Raw genomic sequence first — 15766 nt, 5'->3', positions numbered from 1 at the left:
AGCTGCTGAAATAGACCAAAGCGGGAGGGTGAACCTGCTGTGGCCGCAATGGGACAAGCGCAGAGAAATAACAGTCTGTTCTGGAATTGGGACTAAATTATACCCAAAGGACAGGAATCGAGGAGGGAGCCTGGTTGGGTTATCGGACATTCCATGATTAGAATTAAAATAGGTTTTTATTAGTTGATCTACAAGAAGATAGGGATCCAAACGGAGAGGGGAAAGTTGACCTGGTTGCCTTTGAATGTTGCGCGGTGTTCATTATAATAACCGACGATGAAATAACTGTACATTGAAATGGTACCACTACTGGACCTTGCAATTGATCGTAACAATAAAAGAGAAAGGAACCAACTGGGAAGAGAACGGAATTACCACTCAAACCACGTGCGCACGCATATAGGGCAGTCCAATAAACTGTCTTGAGGGGACAAGTCAAAAAGACGGTCTTGCCTTGCATTGTTCAAAAGTGTGGTGAACCTCTATTTCTTTTAAATAGAATATATTGGGTTTATGCTACAACAGGCGTTTTGCAATGATACTACGTCCAATTGTTTAATTTTAAGCTAACCGTTTCACTTGCCCTATTGCCTTTTGCATACCATGTCTAAAATGTTCGTCGACTTCGGGTACGGACAGCAATATTTATTCTTATCTCTCATATAATCCCTGTGCATAGAGTTATTATAGGATTGCACGCGGGCTGTGTGTATGTTGTAAGTAAAGACCTTCAGCAACTTATTCTAGATGGGTTATTTATTATGTACATGCTCCTCATGAGGTGTGCACCTCATTTAGTCGTAACGTATTTTTGATGTGACATTGTTATAATTGTCGTAACACTGGGGTCAGTGAAAGGGGGCTTATTACTGTGGCATTAAGTGTTAATCGTTTATTGTTACATAATTAAGACGTTGCTCAATGCAAGCCGTTGCTGGCTGCGGACCTCTTATCCACACAAAAATATTTTTGGGGAATAAAAACCTTTCACCAGTGACCGAACTGGTGGCTTATGGAAAACAGAATGCGTATCCGAGGGAAAGTTGATTTTACGCACACTCAGGAGGATAATGAAAGTGGAAATGAATAGGCTCACAGATGAGAGGCGCTGAGCTCCGCCAATATGACGTCGAAATGTTACGTTAGCAGTTTTTGTAAATTATGCGTCACAATTAGCTATTTCGTCTGCTTTATTAGATCACAAAGTAGGCCTAAATGTGAATCTTTTCTGGTGTACATCTCCGATGGTCGCAAGTTGCCAGTGATCGCGGGCGACCTCAAGCTTCTTGTGGGGGTGAAACAGATCATACAGCACAAACATCTGAATAGGCACTTCTATTGATGGAGGAAGCTTCAAGACACGGAAAAGAAAGTTGCATCGGCCCTTTTTTGGTGATGTGAGCGGATCGCTAACGAAAAGCAGAAAGCATACTGCTGTGAATGTATTCACAACAGTTCCATTATTGAGTAAAACACTACATTTTTCTTCATAGTGTTGGAATACAGAACTGGTTGAAAAATGCATGGTTTTTATGAACATGTCAGCAAAGTGATAGTCTAGTCATTCTCAACGGAGAACAGTGGAGTGGCCATTTGCCAGTGCCACCCTTTTTCGTTTTTTTTGTATTTTTTAACTATTGAAAATATGGATGCAATTGTGAATTAGTTGCTGTTTCCCATGCGTCTTTCTCCTCCAGATCTCAGGACGTTGTTGTGGATTGTGTTGCTATTTAATGCAATGGGCTGTATCCAGAGTATCAGGTGTAAGCCCAAGTGTTTCCGTGAAAGTATCATCGTTCTCGAGGTGAACTCCTCCATCGACTCCAATCCAACCAGCATCGACGAGTCATCCAACGTGGTTCTGCGCTATCGAACACCGCACTTCCGAGCCTCTGCTCGAGTATTAGTGCCGCAGGTGGCCGGTAAAGAGACGTGGACTGTTGGCTGGATTCAAGCATGCAACCACATGGAGTTCTACAACAAATATGGAACCAAAGGGATGTGAGTATAAACCTAAACTCAACTCACATTACAAGGGAACGTAAACAATCATGTGAAATGTAGGTCTAGGTCTACTTCAAGCTCACCAACGGTGCAGGTGATGGGACTAGGCTACTTAGGGCTACAGTTTGATCATGTGCAGAGGCAATCACATTTGAGTAGACTAAGACCTAATATAAATAACCCTGAATTAAAATTCCAGACCATACCTGCCATGCGTAATCTACTTCATTTTTCATATTCACCTCTCAATGGCGCTGGGGCTTTGACACCTCCAAGATATTTTTGGAGATTGGAGGGCTAACTTCAGAACGTCAACAGTCTACCGTACCTCGATGCTGGAACACACTTGCGTCATGATTATTTCCGGAGAAAAGTTCGAGAAAAGTTTGTGGAAATTAGGAAAGGCAGAAAAGCCAAGGCACATTTTTATTCATATTGCAAATCCATGCTTTTGCGAAATCAAATCAATTATTAGATTGAAAAAAACCAAACCATCAAGACTTTACAAAAATCCACTTTTATATCCCATGTCCATGGGGATAAACCTTATGTCCCTATATCATTCAAACCCTCAAATATTAATAGGTAACTTTTAGCCTTTTTGATAGAAATGTAATACATACGTGAGTGTACAAAACATTAAGAACAGCTTTTTTATTATTGAGTTGGTTTTGGAACATTGCTTGCTTCCATTTAGCCACAAGAGCAGTTGTGAGGTCGAGCACTGATGTTGGGCAATTAGGCCTGGCTCGCAGTCCCAATCCATACCAAAGGTGTTTGATGAGGTTGAGGTCAGGGCTCTTTGCAGGCCAGTCAAGCTCTTCGACACTGATCTCGGCAAACCATTTCTGTATGGACCTCGCTTTGTGCACAGGGGCATTATCATGCTGAAACAGGAAATGGCCTTCTACAAACTGTTGCCACAAAATTGTAAAGAATCGTCTAGAATGTCATTGTATGCTGTAGCATTTAGATTTCCCTTCACCTGAACTAAGGGGCCTAGTCCGAATCAACAGCCCCAGACCATTATTCCTCCTCCATCAAACTTTACTGTTGACACTATGCATTCGGGCAGGTACTATTCTCCTGGCATCCGCCAAACCCAGAATCGGCTGTTTGCATATATAGTGTATCAATTCACTGTCTCTGGTGCATAGAGAGGTGATAGTGTCCTTGAAGATGCAGTACGCTTTAGCACTGTTGGATTCTATAGAGCGGTGGTGGGCAAGGACTGAGTCCACAATTTTCTCTAAAGCCAAGGCTTTCATAAACACTCTGTTAAATTGATCCATTCAAGCTGGGTTTCATTGTTAGGTAGGCTACTGGAGTCAACAGAAGCTGTATGGTATGAGAAATCACATTATTTTCCAAATATTACGAAATGAGTTAAAGTGAGCTCAGGCAGTTAGCTCAAATTGACTTCCCCCTGTCTATTGACAGATGTCTGTGACTTACACAAATTCAGTTCGTCCCACATCCTGTGGCAGGGGACCATAAGTTGACGTATAGTGCCTTCAGAAAGTATTCATACCCATTGACTTATTTCACATTTTGTTGTGTTACGGCCTGAATTCAAAATGGATTCTTATTTTTATTCCTTGCCGTTCTACACACAATACCCCATAATGACAAAGTGAAAATATGTTTTTGGACATTTTTTGCAAATGTTTGGAAAATTAAATACAGAAATATCTAATTTACATAAGTATTCACACCCCTGAGTAAGTACATACCTTTGGCAGCGATTACAGCTGTTGAATCAATGTTTGAAATTCACTGCGCGACTGAGGGACCTTACAGACAATTGTATGAGTGGGTAACAGAGATGAGGTAGTCATTCAAAAATCATGCTAAACACTATTATTGCACACAGAGTGAGGCCATGCAACTTATGTGACTTGTTAAGCACATTTTTACTCCTGAACTTATTTAGGCTTGCCATAACAAAGGGGTTGAATACTTAATGACTCAATACATTTCAGGTGTTCATTTTTTGTTAATTTGTAAACATTTCTAAAAACATAATTTCACTATGACATTATGGGGTATTGTGTGTAGGCCAGTTACACACAACATCTCAGTTTAATCCATTTTATATTTAGGCTGTAACACAACAGAATGTGGAAAAAGTCAAGGGGTGTCAGAGTCATTTAAGAACAGTGGGTTTGGAGTCAGGCGCGGAGGGTTCAAATAAATGTACATTTTATTACCAGGAAGAAACTGTCACGCCAAAAACACAAGGCGCATCAACTGGCGCATGCACAGGACCCAAAATGTCCGGAAAAATAAAATACAATCGAACATCCACAAACTCACAGAATAACAATCCCGCACAAACCTAGGCAGGCCTAACAGGCTTAAATAGACCAAATCAAGAAACACAATAAGGAACAGGTGCAACTAATAAGACCAAACGAACAGAAAAGGAAAAAGGGATCGGCGGCGGATAGTAGACCGCCGAGCACCGCCCGAACAGGCAAGGGAGCCACCTTCCGTGGGAGTCGTAACAAGGGGTGTGAATTTTTATTTTATTTATTTAACCACGCAAGCCAGTTAAGAACAAATTCTTATTGATAATGACGGCCTAACCCGGCCAAATCCGGACGACGCTGGGCCAATTGTGTGCCGCCCTATGGGACTCCCAATCACAGCCAGATGTGATGCAGCCTGGATTCAAACCAGGGACTGCAGTGACGCCTCTTGCACGGAGTTGCAGTGCCTTAGACCGCTGCACCATCGGAAGTGAATACTTTCTGAAGGAACTGTATATCCAGAATGCAGAGGGTTTATCTACACCCGTTGCAGCATGGGATGTTTCGGGTCTGCATGTCAAAGATTACACACACTGTCCCAATATTACAATCCCCAACATAACCTCCTCCCCTTGCCCTAGTCTGGCTATGTCAAATTACATTTTATTAGTCACATGCGCCGAATACAACAACCTTACAGTGAAATGCTTACTTACCTAACCAACAATAAGAATACGAGATAAAAGTAACAAGTATTTAAAGAGCAGCAGTAAAATAACAATAGCGAGACTATATACAGGGAGGTACTGATACAGAGTCAATGTGCAGGGGCACCGGTTAGTTGAGGTAGTATGTACAGTTGAAGTCGGAAGTTTACATACACTTAGGTTGGAGTCATTAAAACTCGTTTTTCAACCACTCCACAAATGTCTTGTTAATATCAAACTATAGTTTTGAGAAGTCGGTTAGGACATCTACTTTGTGCATGACACAAGTAATTTTTCCAACAATTGTTTACAGACAGATTATTTCACTTAGAATTCACTGTATCACAATTCCATTTGGTCAGAAGTTTACATACACTAAGCTGACTATGCCTTTAAACAGCTTGGAAAATTCCAGAAAATTATTTAATTGCCTTAGAAGCTTCTGATAGGCTAATTGAAATCATTTAAGTCATTTGGAGGTGTACCTGTGGATGTATTTCAAGGCCTACCTTCAAACTCAGTGCCTCTTTGCTTGACATCATGGGGAAATCAAAAGAAATCAGCCAAGACCTCAGAAACAATTGTAAACCTCCACAAGTCTGGTTCATCCTTCGGAACAATTTCCAAATGCCTGAAGGTACCACGTTCATCTGTACAAACAATAGTACGCAAGTATAAACACCATGGGACCACGCAGCCGTCATACTGCTCAGGAAGGAGACCCGTTCTGTCTCCTACAGATGAACGTACTGTGGTGTCAAAGAAGGACCTTGTGAAGATGCTGGAGGAAACAGGTACAAAAGTATCTATATCCACAGTAAAACTAGTCCTATATCGACATACCGCTCAGCAAGGAAGAAGCCACTGCTCCAAAACCGCAATAAAAAAGCCAGACTACGGTTTGCAACTGCACATGGGGACAAAGATCATACTTTTTGGAGAAATGTCCTCTGGTCTGATGAAACAAAAATATAACTGTTTGGCCATAATGGCCATCGTTATCTTTGGAGGAAAAAGGGGGAGACTTGTAAGCCGAAGAACACTATCCCAACCGTGAAGCACGGGGGTGGCAGCTTCTTGTTGTGGGGTGCTTTGCTGCAGGAGGGTCTGGTGCACTTCACAAAATAGATTGCATCATGAGGGAGGAAAATTAGGTGGATATCTTGAAGCAACATCTCAAGACATCAGTCAGAAAGTCAAAGCTTGGTCGCAAATGGGTCTTCCAAATGGACAATGACCCCAAGCATACTTCCAAAGTTGTGGCAAAATGGCTTAAGGACAACAAAGTCAAGGTATTGGAGTGGCCATCACAAAGCCCTGACCTCAATCCTATAGAAAATGTGTGGGCAGAACTGAAAAACATGTGCAAGCAAGGAGGCCTACAAACCTGACTCAGTTACACCAGCTCTGTCAGGAGGAATGGGCCACAATTCACCCAACTTATTGTGGAAGGCTACCTGAAAAGTTTGACCCAAGTTAAACAATTTAAAGGCAATGCTACCAAATACTAATTGAGTGTATGTAAACTTCTGACCTACTGGGAATGTGATGAAAGAAATAAAAGCTTAAATAATTCTCTCTACTATTATTCTGACATGACACATTCTTTAATATAAAGCGGTGATGTCAGGAATTGTGAAAAACTGAGTTTAAATGTACTTGGCTAAGGTGTATGTAAACTTCCGACTTCAACTGTAGATGGTGAACAAATTTTAGGTGGTTATGTAGGTAGAGTTATTAAAGTGACTATGCATAGATGACAGCAGAGAGTAGCAGTGGTGTAAAGGTGGGGGGGCAATGCAAATAGTCTGGGTAGCCGTTTGATTAGATGGTGTGTCTTAAGTCTTAGCTTGGGGGTAGAAGCTGTTAATAAGCCTCTTGGACCTAGACTTGGTGCTCCGGTACCACTTGCCATGTGGTAGCAGAGAGAACAGTCTAGGAACAGGGTGGCTGGAGTCTTTGAAAATGTTCAGGGCCTTCCTCTGACTCCGCCTCGTGTAGAGGTCCTGGATGGCAGGAAGCTTGGCCCCAGTGATGTACTGGGCTGTTCGCACTACCCTCTGTAGTGCCTTGCGGTTGGAGGCCGAGCAGTCGCCATACAAGGTAGTGATGCAACCAGTCAGGATGCTCTTGATTTTACAGCTGTAGAACCTTTTGAAGATCTGAGGACCCATGCCAAATATTTTTAGTCTCCTGAGGGGGAATAGGTTTTGTTGTGCCCTCTTACAAATCAGAGTACCGGGGCATTCTTCTTTTGAACCCCAAACCAGCAGAAATGTGTCGCTTAGATGAAATAGGAGAGGCACATTTACTTTGGCCATTGATCTGCCCAGAATAGAGGATGTGTGCAGTATTTGTGCCATATGAGGTGATAGCTGCTCTGAGATGTGTGTTTGTGTGTTTGTTTGTTTGTGTGTGTGTTTGTGTGTGTGTGTGTTAATCTCTCACACTGGGCCTAAAGAGCTACTGAATGGAAAAAACAAAATAAAACAAATAAAAATACAATTATGCTGTGTGGAGATTAGAGAGACGTCCCTCGGCTCTGCAAACGAAACATAATATGAAAAGAGAGGGTAGTGAGCGAGAGAGCGAGAGAGATGAAACTGGTATTAACAGGTCCTTCTCTCTCTCTCAGAGCAGCTATCCCCCCAGATGGCACAAATACACATCTGTTGGGTTCTTCCTATCTATTTCAATAGAGCACCTCCCATGGTTCTGAATACAGTACTGAAAATAGAATAGTACTATAATAAAATACAGTCCATAAAGAGTAGGTAGATCTTGTAGTATCGTTAGGCCTCCAATAGAGGGAGAAAGAAAAAGCCAAATGTTCTCACTCTGGGGCATGTTCTGTTCTCATGAAACCATGTGTTATCAAGATAAAAATACGGGGGGTGCTTTGTTGGCCATTGTCTGTAGTAGTTGGCCCTTCACAGTGAAATTGATGTTACAATTTGGCTCCTGTCAGAGATATATTTATAGATGTAAAGATTGTTCAAGTTATTTTGGAGCCAGATCGATAGAGGGGATAGTGATTTGTAGCGACAAGAATGGACATGGATAACACACACACACACACACACACACACACACACACATGGGGGCTTGCCTAAAGATCACAATCTAGAACCTCTTTGAATAAATAAATAAATCAAATTGATTTACAAAGCCCTTTTTACATCAGCAGTTGTCACAAAGTGCTTATACAGAAACTGAACCAATGTCCATGCAGACCTGTCATGTGACTGGTGATCACACTGTTATCTACAGCAGTTCTGCTGATCCTCCACTTCTGGGAGAAAGGTAATTTTCTTCCTGCCGAGTGGGCGGACAGGATTGTTTATGAGGTGCCTCTGTCCCACAATTTCACCCGCTACATCTCAATACTACAAAATTCACCGTCACTTAATTCACTCAGATCTAAATTAAGGGTGGACGAAGCAAAGCAATCCCGATAGGCTTAGGATGTATCGCTTTCACCTATCCTGTGTTGACAGATCATTGGTCAGTGAGAAATGAGAAAAGGAAGCCATTTGAGATCATTGACATGCATCTAGTGACTTACTACACAGGAGTGGGTTAGACAGGCTGTTAACAATGGGAACCTGGTATGTGCTGTGATTGTGCTGCCCTGATTCTCAATAACAAACCCACTCAGCCAGGCTGTTTGAGCCTCTCAGGGAGATAGTCTCCACCTTTATCCTCTAGCCATTATTTAACAGTGGGTAAGAGCCTATTATGATTGACACATCTCTCAAACAAGTTTTGTCAGGAAAGCAGTAACCAAATGCAGAGAGATTCCCACATGTAAAACAAGTCTCCCCTTCTTGTTTCCACTTCCAGGTTAAAGGAATACTTTTTCCAAAATTCACATTAAAAAGGTGCTCTAAAATCGAGTTCCGTTGACAGTTCACACCATCTGTTGTTTAGATTTAGCTATATATACACACAAGGATACTTCAATCCCATATGAATGTGAGTGATTGGCACCATCTTTGATTTTGCCGTGAACTTTAAACCTCACTCTGTTTTTTAACCTTCCGGGTTAAATATAACTATAACCTGCCTTTCCACTTCCAGGTCGAGCTGGGAACTCCCTGACCTGCGGGATGGCAAGATCCAGGCCATCAGTGACTCGGATGGCGTCAACTACCCTTGGTATGGCAACACCACGGAAACGTGCACCATTGTGGGCCCCACCAAGAAGGACACCAAGTTCACGGTCAGCATGAACGACAACTTCTACCCCAGCGTTACGTGGGGAGTTCCTGTGAGCGACAGCAACATGCCGCAGCTCAGCAGCATCCGCCGCGACCAGAGCTTCACCACCTGGCTGGTGGCCATCAATCAGGCCACGGCCGAGACCCTGGTGCTGCAGACCATCCGCTGGAGGATGCAGCTCCACATCGAGGTGGACCCGGACAAGCTCCTGGGCCAGAGGGCTATGCTGCGTGAGCCCGTGGCCCAGGAGCAGCCCCACATCCTGGGCAAGAATGAACCAATTCCCCCCAACGCCATGGTCAAGCCCAATGCCAACGACGCTCAGGTGCTCATGTGGCGGCCAAAGACCGGGGAAGCCGTCGTGGTCATCCCGCCCAAATACTGACTGACCTCTGGAGGTTAAACGCTCTTTCTCTTCTCCCACTCCTCTACCTACACCTCACTTTTCCTTTCTTCTCTTTTTATCTACTTTCCTTTTCCTTTCTTCTCCTTTTAACCTTCCCTCAAGCTCCTTGCCTCTATTTGCCTCTACGTTTCCGATCTCTTCTCTCGCTTTTTGTAAAAAATTGAGCGAGAGAGGGAGAGAAAGTGAAACAAGGACAAGAGCAGCTTGGAGAAAGAGGACACTCGTTGCCTATAAGTGGGAGCTGGAGCAGACTTTAAAAACAGGAATGAACAAACTGCAACCATTCTACCTTCAATTGGGGTCGGGTTTCACTGTGCTAGATGAAGTCATTGCAAAAAAATACCCACAGAAACTTTGCATTTTTTGTTCCATTTTGGGGATTGTAATTTGGGAGGGTTGGGGAGTGTGTGTGGGTTGAACAATTAACATAGTATTCATGTTCGTGTTTATGTACATGGTACATGCACAAAGTTGTGTTTTTATTTATGGTCTTGGAGAGAGTGCACTTTTTATGAATAAGCACTCTTCTGTGCTCTACATGAGGGATAGTGAATAGGAACCACATCGGGGAGACGTGTAGTTTTAGTACCTTTTTTTTTAAAAACATGCGAGACATTCAATCCATGCTGCCTTAAGTTTACATCGCTTTTAACTTTGAGCCTTTAATCATGTGCAATGCAATATTCCTTGACATGTCTTGTCTCTCCTTCCATCCAGATTGTTGGTGCTGTTGTGTGTGGATTTAGGAATGGAACAGTGACAACAGAGTGCAAATTATACCGTGACATGTTTTTATGGGTCTAATAGTAAACACACGTCATTTAAATAGTTGAATATATGACCTTTTCATGTGGTATGTACACAACCAGTCACGATGGTTTCATCTGATTGTCAAACAAATCTCTTCAAAAAGTAGGCTACCTGCACATGTTCGTCCACACCAAAATAATTCCAGCATCCCAAACACCCATTTGATATATGGAAAGAGGCATCTGTTACAAAACACCAAAAAGTGTAATGACATTCAGCAATTGTCATTTTTGTAGAAATATTTACCACTGTAGCAGGACAAATAGTATTTTAAACAAATTAGCATTATTTACGGGGTTACAGGGAACCAAATTGGGTCCTAATACTGCTAGAACTCTTTACTCCCACAGAACATACAGAGAAAATTCATTCAAACAAACCCTTTCACAATGCCAGTATGCTCATCTCATCAATGCAAACGCACATGTTATGTTTGGCAGTGTAAAAGGTTTTCTGACAACATTCAAACCCATTGAGTGACATTCAGCTGACTTTCAGATAGACAGCAAGGGTTGTCAACAACCTCCCTTTACAGAGAGAATACTCTTTCATCATGTTATCTTTTATTTGATTTATCACCACTCCCTCCATCTCAGGGCCCCTGCCACTGTAAAGTGTTTGTCACACACACCTCCCTCGCCCCATCCATCCATCCCTCTGCCTTTCTTCTCCTCTCTACAGCTGTCAGAAGAGAGGGGTATGCTAGCACCTAATCAATATTGGTATTAATAAGCAATCACAGCAAGCAGTAGCCAGGGGAAATGACTGTGTTTCAAATCCCGGGGCAATAAGAAAGCAGTCCTCCATGCAATGCTATTGGAGACAAATAATCTTGGCTTTAGGGTCCCTGTGTGTGGGGTGGCTCTGCAGAGGTTAACTGGATGTATCCCACTGCCTTCCCTCTCTATTCTCTCTCCTTGTCCCCCCCGCTCCCCTCACCCTCTCTCCACTTCTGATGTTCTTCCCCATTTACCCTGTCCCCACTTTCTCCTCTCTCTGCTCCCCTCGATCCATCTCTCTATTTCCTCCATCCCTCCTCTCTTCACCCTCTCCTCTATCTTCCTTGTGTGGAGGAAGGGCAGGCAGTAGTAGAAAAGTGAGGCTCAGCCTGGCATATAGAAGACCCACTTGAGGGGTAGCCACCGGTGTAGAAATGCGGTGCTTTTTTTCCCTCTTCTCGCAGAGATAACGCAGAGCCCCGGCTAGCTAAATACCTCCATAAACGGGACAATGTCTAGTCATTCATTTATCTGTGGGAACGGCAGCTTTACCCCGGGCTGAAATCTCTCTCATGGAGGGAGGGAGGGAGGGAGGGGGTGTGGTAGAGGGATGACTGTGGGGCAGAATTTGGCATCAGGCTTTTTTATCTCCTTATAACATCATCAACGACAACAACGCGCTAAGAAAAAAGGAACAGGGACCGATGTTTGTGTTTTGTAACACCGGGGTCAAGCTGCCATTTTGAAGTGGTTGAGAAAACAGCATCTCCACTTTTGTCACTGATGGTATTTTTTTATGAAAGATGCTATGCCATTGTGGTTTGAGGCAAAGCTTTCTTAGTAGAGTAATATTACCATCAAATGCCACCAACAACTGGCCAAAAATGTGTTGCGTCACCATTGTTTCCTTCGTTATTTTAGCCTACCTCGTGGTTTGGTTTATTTAAAATGACTCAAATCTGTTGACGTCTCAACCAAATATCAACCTTAATTTGACATCTTTGCCTGATGAGAAAAGACAGAGCAGCCAAGTGTATAGCAGCTGAACATAATTAAAAAAGGGTTAGGAAACTAGATAGACTGATAGCCTCGCCAAATGAGATCTTCAGTATGATAGCTATGATACAGTATGTATACTGCAGCTCTCCCTTGTTATAATTACATTTTGGACCCGCATAATAGCCTAATCAGATGGCCCTCGTTGCCCTCAGCTCTGTGAGATAGCCCCTGCTCTGGACTCAATCATCTAGGCTGAGGGAGGAGGGGACTGGAAGTGCTGCCATTATTATATCTGCTGTGAAATACTGAGCCCCCTTCAGATACACTGTGTTCGGTTGTGCCAAGGGTGGCTGGAGTGATATACGATGGGCTCTTAGGGCTAGAGGGCAAAGGTCAGTGTTAGAAGGGGTGGGGCACACACACACTTGTCATAAGACAGCAGGGACAGAGGCCCCCGGGGACGGTCTCTCCTTGCATCCTACCGGATCGTCACAACATCACACTGGGACTGAGTGTGAACAGCGCTTATTGGCCCCCAGCAAAACACACACACGAGAGGGAGGTCACAGAGGAGACGATTGCCTCAATGTGTCTCTGATTCTGACCGTGTTGTTATGTGCTACTGATGAGGCCATCTCATAATGTACAAGTGCTTCCTGGAAACACACCACTTACTGAGTTCTGTTTTTAAAAATGGACATTTATGTAAACGTTCTTATGAGATTACGATAACATCATTGAATGAGTGAAATTCATTGACTTCATGTTTCTCCTTCTGGGGTTGTGCCACTGGGTAGAACCTTCCTTTCCTAAACCCACAACTCCTAGTTGAGGGCTACCCCCTTTTCTATGGATCTTTATGTAAAAGAGTCCTGTAAACAGTCCAGCAACTCTTCAGAGACCAGCAGAAAAGATGTAGCTTTAGTTCAACCAATACAGGCCCAAGCTCACTCTCAGGATTGCCCATCATTATTTCCTATCCTTTGCCATTGGCGTACCCCATGTAAACAAATGATTTGATTGGATATTCCATTTGTCTGTCCATCTTACCCTTCGCTCCCTTCACCTCTGACTAGGTTTTCAGTAGAGTAGCCCCATGGCTAACTGTAGCAGATTATACACAATAGGCTATGTATTTCTAATTTCTTTGGGTTTGTTGGTTTGTCTTCTGAAAAAGGCTCTAATATATTTCACAGCACTGAAACAAAAATACAGTATTTTCTTGTTGTGCTTTGTCATTGACACTGATACTCGATACTTGAAAATGGAACAGTACTGGCAAATATTTAAAACCGTGAAAATGCACAATGATAAAAAAAAAATACTGAAAATTAAAAGTGGTATTTTTCATGAATTAAAACAATTTGCAAATGTTATTTGTTCCCTGGCATCTGTCTCCTAAAGTGTTGTGATGGGAGAATATGCACCCTGTGACATGGTGATTCTATCTACAAAAGCACCTTGCCAAGATGCTTCACACACAGCACCCACAACACCCTAGCTTTTATCAACTCTGATACCATGTCATACATTATGAAGGAAAATAGTTGGTGACACTTATTTGAAAGTCTGCTTATAAACTATTTCTTAACCATAATCAATAGTCAAATATCCATTAGTCAACTTTGGAATACATAATATAACATCTATTAACATCAGTAAATACAGTCATTTTCTTGTTATTTTTTCACTAAAGCAGACTTGGTTTAGAGTTTGAGAGTATTAATTAAACTCCCTATTGAAGACCAGAGGCATTCGTCCTTCCCCTCTGCTCTGGCCCTGCTAAGATGATTTTCCCGGCTTTGATCAGAATGCCAGAGCTTTAATGGGCAATTACCACTGTATGTATTTGACTAATTAGGCTATTCACCCCAATCTAGTGTCATACTTGTTGACCCTTTGACGCATATGATCATGTATTTGTGATCATTGTTGAGTGGTCCCTGCAGCGAACGATCTCAAATATGTGATTGGAACAGTAGCAACATAACGTATGACGCAACAAATGCGGCTAAATAGCATTGATTTCTAAACATCATCTAAATATTATTTTTGTTGTACTGATGGAAAATAAAGGTCTTCAACTTTATTACTCAATTTGACCTTTTATTGTCAAAGATAAAAGCGAACTTCATCATCCAAGCATCACACGGAACACATCCACAGCCAACTAATTCCATAACACAGTCTAAATAGTTTAGCCACTTAGTTTAGCCACTTTTCAGCATATTACAAATTGTCAATGTACTTGTTACAGTGTATACAAGAACAGGAGCACGTGACTTGACAAGTTGTTTTCAGTTTTGACCAATCACAAAGCAAATAAAATGTTATCACCTCACAGATCATCACCCAAAACCATTTTAGTTTTTTTTTTTGGGGGGGGGGGACAAATGTATCGTGGGGGGATATGATGCAGGAAATATTACTATGATGGGGGATTTATCATTAAATGGGGGGCAAACACAAGAGAAGTTTATACGCCAAATAAAAATAAAACCCCTGGAAAGGGGCTGGCAACTCTGAAGTACCAAAGTTACAATCTGAAAATAACTGGGAACTTGGAAATCTCCAACTTCAGACTTCACTGTGTTCAAGACAACTGGGAAAAATAGTTTTGAATGGTCATCCAACTCGGAATTCCAACTCGGGACCTCGTCTGGCCCCGCGGCTTTGTGAATGTTGACCTGTTTAATGTTCTTGCTCACATCGGTTACGGAGAGCGTGATCACACAGTCGTCCGGAACAGCTGGTGCACTCATGCATGCTTCAGTCTTGCTTGCCTCAAAGCGAGCATAAAAAGGCATTTAGCTCGTCTGGTAGGCTTGCATCACTAGGCAGCTTGTGGATGGGATTCCCTTTATAGACCGTAATAGCATCAGGACCGGTGTAGTAGGATTCAATCTTACACCCGTATTGACACTTAGCCTGTTTGATGGTTCGTCTGAGGGCGTAGCGGAATTTCTTATAAGCGTCCGGATTAGTGTCCCCCTCCTTGAAGACATTACCACCATGACAGAGCCTTAAGATAGAAATGTATTGTGTACAACAGAAATGATTGTATCAGCTCTATACATGACATTTCTCTCTGCAATATTTTAAACATTGTACTCCAGTGCTATGAGTAAGGCTGGGGTATAGTATAACAAATTACATCATTGAGTTATTTGAGTAATGGGGCACAATTTTGAGCCAGACTGATTACTAGGACATGTACACAAAGCATGTGCAGACTAACTCAAACAGACCACCATAGTCCCTGTGCCCAAGAAAGTGAAGGTAACCTGTCTAAATGAATACCCTGTAACACTCACGTCGGTAGCCATGAAGAGCTTTGAAAGGCTGGTCATCGCTCACATCAACACCATCATCCCGGAAACACTAGACCCACTCCAATTTGCATACCGCCCCAACAGATGACGCAATCTCAATCACACTCCTTTCCCACCTGGACACAAGGAACACCTATGTGAGAATGCTTTTAATTGACAACAGTTCAGCATTCAACACCATAGTGCCCACAAAGCTCATCACTAAACTAAGGACCCTGGGACTAAACACCTTCCTCTGTAACTGGATCCTGAACTTCCTGACGGGCCGCCCCCAGGTGGTAAGGCAACATTATATCTGCCACGCTGACAAGAGAAG

General features: G+C 42.6%; 1 protein-coding gene across 1 annotated transcript; it reads left to right on the top strand.

Moving 5' to 3' along the window:
- Positions 1-1706: 1706 nt before the first annotated feature.
- On the top strand, positions 1707-13472 carry LOC139387775 (protein FAM78A-like). Its single transcript, XM_071134017.1, has 2 exons — positions 1707-2001; positions 9044-13472. The coding sequence occupies exons 1-2, from the start codon at positions 1739-1741 to the stop codon at positions 9567-9569; spliced, it is 789 nt and encodes a 262-aa protein (XP_070990118.1). The 5' UTR covers positions 1707-1738; the 3' UTR covers positions 9570-13472.
- Positions 13473-15766: the final 2294 nt, after the last annotated feature.

The sequence above is a fragment of the Oncorhynchus clarkii genome, chromosome 29, assembly GCF_045791955.1.
Source record: "Oncorhynchus clarkii lewisi isolate Uvic-CL-2024 chromosome 29, UVic_Ocla_1.0, whole genome shotgun sequence".
Lineage (NCBI taxonomy): Eukaryota > Metazoa > Chordata > Actinopteri > Salmoniformes > Salmonidae > Oncorhynchus > Oncorhynchus clarkii.
This window is presented reverse-complemented; position numbering and strand designations above follow the sequence as displayed.